General features: G+C 33.7%; 1 protein-coding gene across 1 annotated transcript in view; it reads left to right on the top strand.

Moving 5' to 3' along the window:
- The window catches only part of LOC107288199 (neuropilin and tolloid-like protein 1), a 79,147-nt gene extending 66,759 nt beyond the window's left edge, over positions 1 to 12,388 (top strand). Inside the window, 4 exon segments of the mRNA XM_029284292.1 lie at positions 1,555 to 1,668; positions 6,586 to 7,144; positions 12,202 to 12,262; positions 12,265 to 12,388. Coding sequence (XP_029140125.1) covers positions 1,555 to 1,668; positions 6,586 to 7,144; positions 12,202 to 12,262; positions 12,265 to 12,372 — 842 coding nt within the window. The 3' untranslated portion in view covers positions 12,373 to 12,388.
- Positions 12,389 to 12,742: the final 354 nt, after the last annotated feature.

The raw sequence follows: 12,742 nt of genomic DNA, 5'->3' as shown, positions 1-12,742 counted from the left end.
CCGCAAGAAGTTGAAATTGATTGATTGAACCTTTTTTTTTTGCACAAGGTGGCGGAGGCCTAAAGCACAAAGGTTTTATAAAACCCAGCTGAAGGCTAGTACTGGGGCAATGATGCGCGTGCCCACAGAGAGGGCTCTGAGTGCCATCTGTGGCACACATGCCATAGGTTCGCCACCATGGATATAGGTTATTTATGGAAGATTATACGGAAATGTCAATTATTTCAGATAGCAAACTCTCTCTCTTCTAGCTCAAATGTTCCTTCTTAAAAGCAAACACTGCATTAGAAGGTGATTTAATTAAACATCTATAATAACCTATCAATTTCCTTTCATTTCTCATTACAAATTATTATATTTGCCTTTTTTTAAATGCTCTCTATATTTGGGATAGCATTCTTCCAGATATTCATATCTCTCCTCTCTCTTCTCCATTGATGTTGAGAAAGTTATTCTCCCTTACCTTGAGATTCAATGGTTGTTGACTCCTGTAAGGTTTTTGTTGTTGTGTATGGTTTTTCTTCTGTATGCGTATGACCTGTACTTTTTGAAATTCATTGTTCTTGCTTTTAAAGTGTAAACTCCCCAGAATGATCTGAAGTCAGGCAGCCTCTACATTGTATGACTAAATAAAAATAAAAACTATCATAGGGAGTTCACTGTCCTTCAATCCAATCCAAGGTTATTTGTAAATATATGTTCAGATCTTCAGAGAGGTTAATATAGCTTTAAAATATGTCATTTTCCCCTTAGTACCACTTAAAAATTCTAAAAGCAGGCTTGGGGTAATTATACAGATAGCCATCTAGTTGTGCAAACATAAAAAATATATCATTGAGTTGAATTTAGAAATGTTCAATGACTGAATAATCTCCACCGGGTTGTAAACTTCTCCTTGAGAATTTTGGATTTCCCAGTGAAGCCTGATAATAGAGTATATAGCCTCCAGTTACACTTTTATTCTGGGGCCTTAGTAATATTAGCAACTTGATTTTACTAGTTTGTGAGCCTTAGGCAATTACACTTTACTTCCTGCTCAGGGACTGTGAAAGGCAAGTGTTTCTGCAGTTCCTTACCTACCTACTATATAAAAAAATATGTGCTTGAACATATCACTGAAATTTTCTTCTTTACCGGTCCCAATTTATATCTATAAGCATCAAGTTGAACTGAAGTTAATGGCTTATTTTTTTTAAAAAAATGCATATTAACTATGTTAAATAATGCTATCTTCCTGTACCTCTCTCTTATATTTACACACACACATTACGTTGATTGCAATGAAGACATGACTGTGTTTGACTGCAGGTGTGAAAATTGCAGTTTAAATCCTAAATTTTGTTTATACAATAAACAGTGAAGCAATTATGCTGATTACATAGAATTACAGCCATCTGGCCTACATTCAAAATACAAAGTTTTTTTTTAGATCCAATATTGCAGATCCCTTTGCTTGGTTTTGTATTAGATTCACTAATAGCTCTATTGCTTCCAAGTAGAAGAGTAAATTCATTGTGCAGTCCTGCTAATGCATTTTTTCCCTTCTCCTTTTAGCCCCCTGTGAAGCCAACACATTTTTTTGCCATAGTAATATGTGTATTAATAATACATTGGTCTGCAATGGACTCCAGAACTGTGTATATCCATGGGATGAAAACCACTGCAAAGGTAATGCTAAGCATATGGATTAAATTTCCAGTTAATGCCACATTAGTTTTACTTTAATTATTTGAAACTGACTGAAGGAATATTTTCATGCTTTTCAATGAATGCATAAAATTGTATATTACCGAGTTCTAAAATTTGTTAGAACTTGTTTCAAAAGTTATTACAAAATAAATAGAGTGTTGAATACCTAGAGTGAAAAAGTCCTATATTTTCCCTGGAAAAGATAAATTGTTGGACTTTGATCAGTATTTGGATAGAGAAATTCTATCACTTGGGTTCCTCATTTTGTTAATGGTAGTTAATATTCAGTGCTTGTGAAAATATAAACATTATTAAAAGAACATTCACAATATAAACTCACAGTTATGGTGACTTATGTATTATGATTTGTGAAATTGCAATGCTTCAAGATCTTTAGAGCTATATGGGACAAAACTAGAGCATTGGCATGTGAAAAGTAGAATATATAACACCATAACAACGCGTGAAAAGTAAAAACATCCATCCCTTCTATGTGTGTGTCTTGAATGTGAATAGTAAAATGTATACACTTGTCCTTGTGTAAACCTGCCTTTGTTTCATGAGAAAGTAACTCAAAAACAGCAAAACAACTCATTTCTTTGCATTGTTTTGGGAAATAAAGCCAAATATTTCTTAAGATAAAATTCCAACTTCCAATGACAGTTAACTCTATTATACCATGTCTAAGTACAATTTTGTACAATTCATTGGTTTCTAATGTGAAAAATTGAAACCAAAACTAGAGTTCATGTTCAAGCTTTATAGCACAGTTTGATTACAATTGTTTGGCCATAGCCCTCTAGATTTGCGGATTTCTGTATCTGTATTTGTCTTCATTATAAAGAAGAAGAGGGATCATTTATTTCAGCAACAGCTTCCATGGTTATTATGCCTTTGAAAGCTTTTTTGGAGAGTGGTAAAGAATACAGGACATTATTCATTTAGGAAGAAATGGAAAAAGCTTGCAAAATGCTTCGCCTTAACTCAAAGCCAGCATAATGAGCCAGGCACAAGAAATTGAAGTGTAATTCGAACAGAAGATTTTAAAATGGCAAATAATCTCTTAGAAAGACAGTTACAATTTTATGTTTTCTTTGTTGTAAATGCAAATAATCTATTCACTAATTGACAGTTTTAAGTTCCTGAATGATTGTGATAGCTATTTAGATAGCTTTCTTCCATGCCTTAAATCTAACTGTTCAATATTAATGTTATGAGAAGGACAGCAGATTCATATCAATGTCTGATGTGGTTTGCTGGCTCTGTTCTACCAGTATCTTCCCAGAAAGTATAGCTGGCCTACACATTCAGAATTCTACATAAAGTACCTATCTATGCATGATTGTGAATTTGACTCAGATGTTTGATTCAATGAACAGATAAGGACTGGGCAATCATGTGATTCAGAAGTTGGAACAAATATACAGTTTTACTGTTCTTTTCAACAAGTTAGTTTCCTTTGGACAATTAATGAGTGAAGACTTGCCAATCAACCATTTGCTTTTTACCTTCCTCTTTTCAAAAGTGGTGCTGACAATATATATCATTATGAAACAGGTGAAATAAGAACAGATTAATTTTTACCATCAAATACTGTAGGCCACTGGATTATGAAGAGCATTTCCAAATATGCCACTGATCAGAAGTAAAAGTCCCTGCTAGCATGTCAGAAGCAATCAGAATTTATTATGAATATTAATTTTATTTAAAAGCTTTCTCTCTATCTCCTTGGGATACCAAGATGAATAAAATCTCAAAACATATTCATAGTGTGCTAGGATAAGTGGCAAATCATCAGTGTATTACTAATTTTAATTAAGAAGTGCAATATAAAAAGGACAGGATAAATTTTTCATTAAAGAGATTTGAATCCCAATCCTGGATTGTTTCTGAACTATATTAGTTCTTTAACTAGTTGCATTTAGAGAAGATTTGAGAGGGATGGCTTTTATGATAAGTTTTTGGAAGAGTTCTTTTAGAAACAAAAATGTCAAAGAATGGCTGAATTCTTCTCCAGAAAGTTCGAGCAGTACTGACAATGCAGGATAACACAGGCAAAACTCTTTTAAGAAGCTGTTACATCTGGCCCATAATGGAGAAAAGTTGGATAGTTCTAATAGAAATAAGTAGATTTTCCCAATTAATCCTGAGACCCTCCAGTGCTCGATGGTATTGCCCGCTTATCTTCACGTTATGGGAAATTGTCTTTATTAATCTCTGTAATGTACTTATGAATAAAACTATTAGAATTAATAGAAAAGACAGGCACACTTGTATCTGACTAACATTCACATTACCCAACATTTATTTTCCATTTAGATGCTTCTAAGAAAGTTACAAACAAGGCATACAAGATTATTTCCTATGTTTTCTAAATGTATAGTCTAAAATGAATCAGATAGGGATATAAACTCTTAATAGATAATTAGTAGAATGGAATTCAGAAAGAAGCATCAATGTCATACTGTATGCAGAAGACATATAAGTGTCTTGATAGTTAAATGTGTTGAAGCATCTGACTGGCCATGGCTGTAAATTGTGCTTCATTTAGACTGACTCTTGATCTAATCCAATGAACAATAAAACAAGCAAATAAATCTATAGCAATTCCTTTAGCTTTATCTGGTTGGTTTTTTGGGGTTTTTTTGGGTGGTGGTGGTCTGTAGAGCTAATTGTCTTGAGCTCCAAAAAATACCTCTAAAAACTTTTTGTATTTTTGTACAAAACAGTAGAAAACTGCTACATAAGTTTGTGTCTATGTGCAGTATATGCATATAACATATGCCTTCAGTGTCTCTGTTCAATATTGTATGAACCACATCAGTTTTATGAACACACAGCTGTTTATGTATCGACTTCCATGTAAGCTACAACTGAGTTCTAGCTTAGTTAGAAGCTGAAGCATTCTTGCCTTTATTTTGAATGTACAAATGCCTGAAAGGAAGTTGATATCATTAGACTTAAAGTAGTGAGAGATTATCCACAATACTCATATAGTGACTGTTCCATTTTCATAATGCCTTCATGAGTGTATGGAGGCTATAGAATTGGGAGGGACAGATTTCTTTGAGTAGGGAAAGTTTTAGTCTCATTTTTCAGGGGCTGGCTATATTCTCATCATGAAATCTGATTCTCTAGTCCTCCAAACTGAAACGCTTTCCTTGATGACACAATGCCCCCAAATCCTCAGTGATAAATTCATAGTTTCTTAGGTTAATGCATCTGCCTTCTCTTGGCAACCAGTCCTTTGGACTTTACTCCTGGTGCCCAATCTGTTTTTTTTCCCTCTGAGAAATACCTACTTGAGATGATGGCTTCTTTCAACTCCTCAGCTAGACTTTGCTGAAAACTCTTCAATATACTTTAGCTTTACAAAAATTAAGGCAAAAATTAGGCAAAAATTAAGACAACAGTTGATTGCTCACTGCTAATGAGAACATGTAAATGATTTTTATATCGTCAAGGATATCAGCCTGTAATTTATTTTCTTCTTTGACCAAATATCTATGGCCATACTGTATATTCACATAAAAATTATTTCTGGCCTAGGAACCACTCATTCCTGTCTTACTCAACTCAGCTCTCTTACCTAGCCTTACAAAAAAATAGGAAGTAATTGCTTAATTTGATCTAACTGATGTCAGTTTATAGACAAAATGTCTTTTAGAATAAACCTTGGCAGTATTAGGACTCAGTTTCTGCATAGTAATCATAGTATTATGGCTAGCAGAACATAGTAAATAAAATTCATGTTATTAGTATAAGTCTGTGACAAGAAGTCTATGAAGATGATCCTTTTGAATCTTGGATGGTGATTTGTGTTCATAAACCTTGGAATTGATCTTATTAAAAGAAGTACACAATGTACATAAAGTACATATTTCTTCTTAAAAATCGTATTTATAATAATTTTTGCTTTTTCTCCTGAGACACATAATTGTTAACTAACAGCAATACTTTAAAAAAATATTATGGTTGGGTAACATTGAATGTCAGTGATAAGGAAGCTTTTATGTTAAATTTTCCATAAATCAACATTAGACCAACTTTGATTCAATTCAAATTGAAAAAGCAAGGTTCAAAAATGGCATACTTCCTTTTTAACTCTGTACATTAAGATATCAATGCAAACCTATTTGACCTACTTTCAGATTCTAGGACCAGTTTTTTAAAAAAAGATTTGTCTATAGATATAATGGGAAACTTCACCCTACCTGCAGTTGTTTTATTTTGGAGAAGAATGGAATGAACATTCCAATGCCTGCTAAGGAAAAGATAATTAATTAAATTTTCAGTTTGAGAACCAGGTTATTATTTTAGGGAATTAATGATAAAAGGTTAGCTGTCCCCTCTTGGGGATCTCACCATAGTGGAGAAGTTTGGAAAGTCTCTCATTGCACTTTCAAGGATTTGATTAAATAGGAAAAAAAAAATCTTAGGTTTCATCAGATTGCACCAATTTTGTTATTTTGTTTGTATTTTAAATACTTGATTTGTACTTTACACAAATTCAAATTATAATTCACTGAAAATGACTTCTGACTATAAAATGACTGTATATCCAACTAGTTGACTTACAGAGGTTTTATAAGGCTGGAGCAAATCCAGAGAATTGAATTCAGCCCCTGATCAGCAAAATGCTATCCTGCCATAAAATTCTGTGTTTCTTGTATTCTTTGTTATATCAGTCTTCAGATATATTGGAACATAATTATCAAAGTGTCCAGGTGTATAGCAATGAAATCTATTGAAACATGCAGTTGCAACGCATCTGGACAGGTTTGGAAAGATTGAGAAAGAATCATCATGGTAATAGTCCATAAAACTAAATGGTCATTTAAAAAAAGTGGATTTTAATTTTGTCTTTTATTTTTTATTCCCCTTCCCATCTCTCAGAAAAGACAAAAGCCAGCCTGTGGGACCAGCTTACAAATACCAGTGGGACAATCATTGGGGTGACTTCCTGCATTGTGATCCTCCTTATCATCATCTCTGTAATAGTCCAGATCAAACAGCCTCGTAAAAGATTTGTCCAGAGGAAAGCAGACTTTGATCAAACAGTATTCCAAGAGGTCTTTGAGCCTCCTCATTATGAGTTATGTACTCTTAGAGGGACAGGAACTTCATTGGACCTTGCAGATCTTGCAGATGACTTTGAAAATTATCATAAACTCCGTAGGTCATCTTCGAAATGCATTCATGACCACCACTGTGGATCACAATTATCTAGCACTAAGGGCAGCCATAGTAATCTTAGCACAAGAGATACACCAATCTTGACAGAAATTCAACCCCAGCCTGCAAAGCCCCTTATCCAACCTATGAACAGAAGAAACATCCTCGTCATGAAGCATAGCTACTCACAAGATGCTGCAGATGTGTGTGAGATAGATGAAATTGAAGAGGTACCAACCACGAGTCACAGGCTGTCCAGACATGATAAAGCTGTTCAGCGGTCAGTATCAATAGATTTTTGATGAAGACTTTTGCATGAAGACTGGGTTCAACTCTATTTTCTATTTATTTATTTTTTCTAATATGCATACCCGTTTACAGTCCAATCATTGTTCGTGAGCTATCATTCTTCTTTTTCCAGGATGCATTTATGCATGGTGGAGGAGAGTTTGGTGGGAAGGGGGTGGAGGAGGAGAAGGTCCTTTTGGTATCATCCCATGAAAATACCCAAGTCAGTGATTCCGCTTGCAAAGAATCCAAAATGGTCATCATTTATATTTTTAGGCATTTACCAGAACTTATAGTCCAATCCATGACAATATTCGTTGGCAATTTTTGGCAGATGAAAATAGGTTCTTTCTATTTATATTCACCTGCTATTTGGCATAAAGTAGCCATGGAGACCATTATGGTACCAGTCTTTATTGTCTGGCTTTAAAAATCAAAAAATAATGAAGTTGAAACTTTCCTGTCTTTGACTGTTCACTAATCTAGGCTCTAAAATATTTTTTAGTTCTGGAGTGCAGCCTTCATCCTTTCCATAGATGCAAACACTCAAGAGCTAATTGTGTGGAGGGATTTATAGCATAGAAAGATCAAACAAGGAAAGAGTTAAGCAGCTATTCCTAGGGAGGCTTCTTTAATTTTTAAAGCAGCTAAAGAATACTGTTAATTATAATTAAGTTGGGTTTTACATGTACAGTATGTATGTATGTATGTATATGTGTGTGTGTGTGTGTGTGTGTGTGTGTGTGTGTATATATATCCTTAATAACATTAAAAATGCAAATCCTGGGCAAACACATATCAATAAAATATAGAAAAAAAAATGAACACCAGGATAAAAATAAAACAAACCTGTTTAATACAAACAAGTTTGTAAGTAAAAGAGTTACCAAGCTTTCATCGGCCCGACTGCCGACGTCATCAGGGTTGGAATGCTAGGTGATTAGGAAGCTTGCCTATATAGCTACCTGTCTCTGCGTCTGGCTTCTCGAGCGCATAATTGGCCCATTAGTTGTATTAATCTGCAACGTGCTAAGTTGATTCACATCCGGCAGCCTGTTGGTGGACCCGGTGGTTATGCCCAGATCCTCCATTACTTTTCTAGCCCGCGTGCGAGCGCCTGGGGGATAGGGGGCAGAGACAGCTTGACAGCCGTCCCCCAGGCACTCGCACGTGGGCTAGAAAAGTAATGGAGGATCTGGGCATAACCACCGGGTCCACCAACAGGCTGCTGGATGTGAATCAATTTAGCATGTTGCAGATTAATACAACTAATGGGCCGATTATGCGTTCGAGAAGCCGGGCGCAGAGACAAGTAGCTATATAGGCAAGCTTCCTAATCACCTAGCATTCCAACCCTGATGACGTCGGCAGTCGGGCCGATGAAAGCTTGGTAACTCTTTTACTTACAAACTTGTTTGTATTAAACAGGTTTGTTTTATTTTTATCCTGGTGTTTGTTTTTTTTCTATATTTTATATATATATATCACACACACATATACAAATATACACATATATACATATATATTTTATGGAAAATTCTAATTGCAAATATCCCATTGCCTGTCTGATTTTTTTTTGTTTGCTTGTTTGTTTTTGATTTTTCTAATACTATTCTATCATCAAAAATTGTCTATTCTATTTTCAGGAGTGTTATGGTGGTCTTATTATTTTAATTTCATTAAATATAAAAATGTATGAAAGAGTAGATAGACTTTCCCAGCAAAGACACTTTTGATTAAATTAAGGGCAGTTTTCTTTGAAAAATCAGCATGCAGAGCTGATTTCTTAGAGTTTGAATGTAATATGTTGTCCTTCCAAATTGTAGGGAGAGATAAATCAATCAGAAAATCCCTTCGTCTTTCATGTTTCTTTTATATAGCAAAACACAATATTTTGAAATATGATATGGTGATATCTGTAGTTGATCTATCATTACTTGTCTTGTTTATTTGCGATTTAGACTAGGGAATCATTTTTATGCTTTAACTTGATATTCTTTTAGATTTGCTTATGAAAAAAAAAACATAGCAGAGCAGAAGCTTTCTAAATCAATTCTGGCAGAATTACTGTTTCAAAGAAAATTATGGGAACTCTTTTGCTGTGAAATGCACCCTGCTTGTTAATAAAAATGCTTAAAAGATTATGAGTAAATATGAATTGGAAAATATTTACATGCAATGTACTTGGAAACTGCCAGAAAATTGTGATAGGTTTAGGCTCCACACACATATATTTTATTATTCTCCATATTGTTGTGTTCATGTGTTCAGTCTTTTCCATAGTCTACATAAAAGCTATCTAAACATGGGGTGTCTACAGGAGGAATAAAACAAGTTAAATTGCTGGATACAACTGTGTGATTGGAGCCCCATTATTATTATTTTGTCTGCATTGCTTGACATACCTCTCCTCACTGCAAACACCCCAACCCCAAATTCTCAGAGCACTTTGTTAACCAAGCCATTTTAATGGACTAATTTTAGAGGGTTGATAAAGTTAATAAGAGCATTATTATGTTTATTATTTCCTACCAGCCTACCAGTTTTAGATATCTTAAATTAATTTTATCTGAATCTTTAAATATGTTTCAGTAAAGGATGTATATGCATGTATTTCTTTTTTTCCTATGCAAACATTATTATGTTGAATGAAATAGCCATAACATTCCAGGTTCTGCCTCATTGGGTCTCTAAACAAACATGAATCTGAGTACAACACAACTAGGGTGTAAAAGACAACTGAAGGTAAGTGAACTAATACATTGTTCCCAATTCACCATTCCTGCATTCCATTTATTTTCTTGGGAAAAAAATCTGAGATCTTTTTATAATTTGTTTTTTGTGGTTGTGTGTTTTGGCTTGTTTGAAAAATGTTGCTAATCCCCGAATGTACAAAGAATTTTAAAGGATTTTCTGTAATTTCAATAACACATACAATTTATTCAGTCACTTTCCTCAGTTCCATTATAACAGCCTGCAAAATATGATTTGGCATTTTAAGCTTGATTTTTAAGGTTTGGCATGACCATTCACTTTGATTGTTACTCTTTTAAAATCCAGTGTTTAAAATGTTTCAAAAGGTAATAACTTCCATTCTGATACACACTATAGGAAAATAGAGAATCTATCTTTTAGAACTATCTATAGTCATAATTGACGGCATGCTTATTTTAGAAAAGTTGAATTAATATGCAGATGATTTCTTATTTATCCTCACAATTCACTGAAGCTGGTTTTACTTAAAGCCTATTGGCCATCTTCATGAAGTAGGAGTTTGAACTTGTTTCTTATTGAAATCCTTGAACTCTTTTTCATTTTTCCATTCTCCATAATATCCTTGTTAGGTATTTATTTTGAGTATTATGAATGGCATTTACTGATGCATTATTGTGAATGTACTTACCCAACAATATACAACCACATTTGGCTATAGTCCAAGATCTTTAGGCAAAAAACACATTTTATTTTACTTAATTAAAATAAATTAATAGAATAGATTTAATAAATTCTTTGTCCCTATAAATGTAATAATTTTGCCCTGTGTCACTTTGCAAAGCACAAGTTGGTGGCATTTTTTGGTCCATACCCCAAGGTTTTGGAGGATGCATATGATCCAGGAGTTCAGGTTTCACATGATTTGTGACTGTTGAAAAGATGAAGGAAACAAAAACCTGTAACTAAATGTCTGACCTGGGTAATGAACTACAAAGGAAGTGCAGAAAATTAATTTCTGAGACCCATCAGGAAAAACATCCAGTGTCTTATTCCTGATGTCAAAGTAGAACTGATCCTACTTCTCATTATGCTGTACACAAGTGGAAATCAGGCTGTTTGGTTAATACCACTTAAATGCACTGCCAGATTATGATATGATATGAAAACATAGGAAGCAGTTTCCATGTGAAAATGTAACTCACTTGTTTCATTTATACAACCTTGCTGTTTCATTTTGCTAGCAAGAAATACGTTTTCTTGAAAAATTCAAAAAGGGTTTATATTTTTGTTTTTTAATTTTTCCACAATTAGCATATTGACTTTCTGCTCAAAACCATACCTGAAATGCCACAAAATCAATTATTTTAAGTTTTCAGGGGAATTCTATACACTTGGTTTTCCCTATTGAAAATAAACTAGGAGATCAGCCTACACTTCAGAAGTAGCATATGTAGAATATGTAGGCATTTTCAAACTTATGTGTATTAAGTGAAGTTTAACATTGTGGTTATCACTGAACAGTAAGATACACCTAGAGGCATATTTGGAGGAAAAAAGGTGCAAATGCCACTGTTTCATACATGCCAAAATGAAAAATGTTTAATTTTAGTGCTCCTAAGTTTATTTGTGTGTAATTTATTTTTATTTGAAATATATTTTATTTGGAAACTGATTAATAGTGGTAGCTAAAGCTATAGCTTTCTTTTATACATTTATATTAATTTGTCTGCATTTATATGCTCTATTTTTTACATGTGAATTTATGTGTGTGTATGTGTACATATACATACATACACAAACATACACCTATTAAAAAATTATTCTTGACCCTGGCCAATAAGTCTGCTCAGTGGTCAGCTGTTCATCCCTTTCTCTAAATTACTGTGCTCATAAGTGTTATTTTATCCAAATTCTAATAATCAGAAATGATATTCTATATGTGACATGGCTTCACATGTCTTTTTGCCCTCAGGTGGCCAATCACAAGTAGTTTTGTTGCTGCAACCCTTAAAAAAATCCTAACCCTTCCAATGGACAAAAACATTTGCTCCATCTTCTCTAGGTATATCATTAATCCCTTTCAGTGGATGGATGGATGGATGGATGGATGGGTGGATGGATTTTTAGGTCTAAAGTACAAAAGCAGACTCATGTGAGCAATTTCCATCCTTTTGCAGAGAACCAGCTTCCAAATAAATCACATTTCTTTTCATGGTTGAATTCATGGTGTCTTATCAATGTAATATCTTTCTTATGGTACAGTATTTTACATATTGTGTCAAACAAGATTCTTTCTATTGAACCTGTTATATGTGCATTGTTTTCATTATGTAGACTGCTTGAGAATAGTGCATTCCGGGGTGATTTTGAATAGACAACAGTGACTTATGAAAGTATCAGCTCTGGAACTACAAGCTAGAGATGTTCTGGACTCCAATGAACTACTCCAGTTTCGTGAAAAAAACCCATCAGTCAATAATAAGCAAAATTAATGAATGGCAATAAGACCCTTATTACTATATTTATTATTGTAATCATATTTTTCTTTTATATTGTTATTTATTTTATTATTTGATTACAAAGAAAAGTTATCCACTTTCAGGAACAAATGATTAAATCAGGTATTTATGAATTCATAACCACTTCAACAGAAATATCAGTTGAAAACGTATCTAATAATGTGGCAGAAGGTCACACTGAGAAATTGATCTGCATGTATGTTGCCGAATATTTGAATCGGCAAAAAAAAAAAAAAAAGTTTGAGATTCATTGTAAAAAGCATGCATTCATACTTACTGCTATTCCAATCCATTTCTTTGTGTCATATGCTTGCTAATTGTAAGTTTTTCTATAATGTTACATAAAACAATGTATA

Source organism: Protobothrops mucrosquamatus, unplaced genomic scaffold (assembly GCF_001527695.2).
Source record: "Protobothrops mucrosquamatus isolate PMUCROS unplaced genomic scaffold, P.Mucros_1.0 scaffold498, whole genome shotgun sequence".
NCBI classification, from domain to species: domain Eukaryota; kingdom Metazoa; phylum Chordata; class Lepidosauria; order Squamata; family Viperidae; genus Protobothrops; species Protobothrops mucrosquamatus.
The sequence above is the reverse complement of the archived record's forward strand: the minus strand, read 5'-3'. Positions and strand labels throughout refer to the sequence as shown.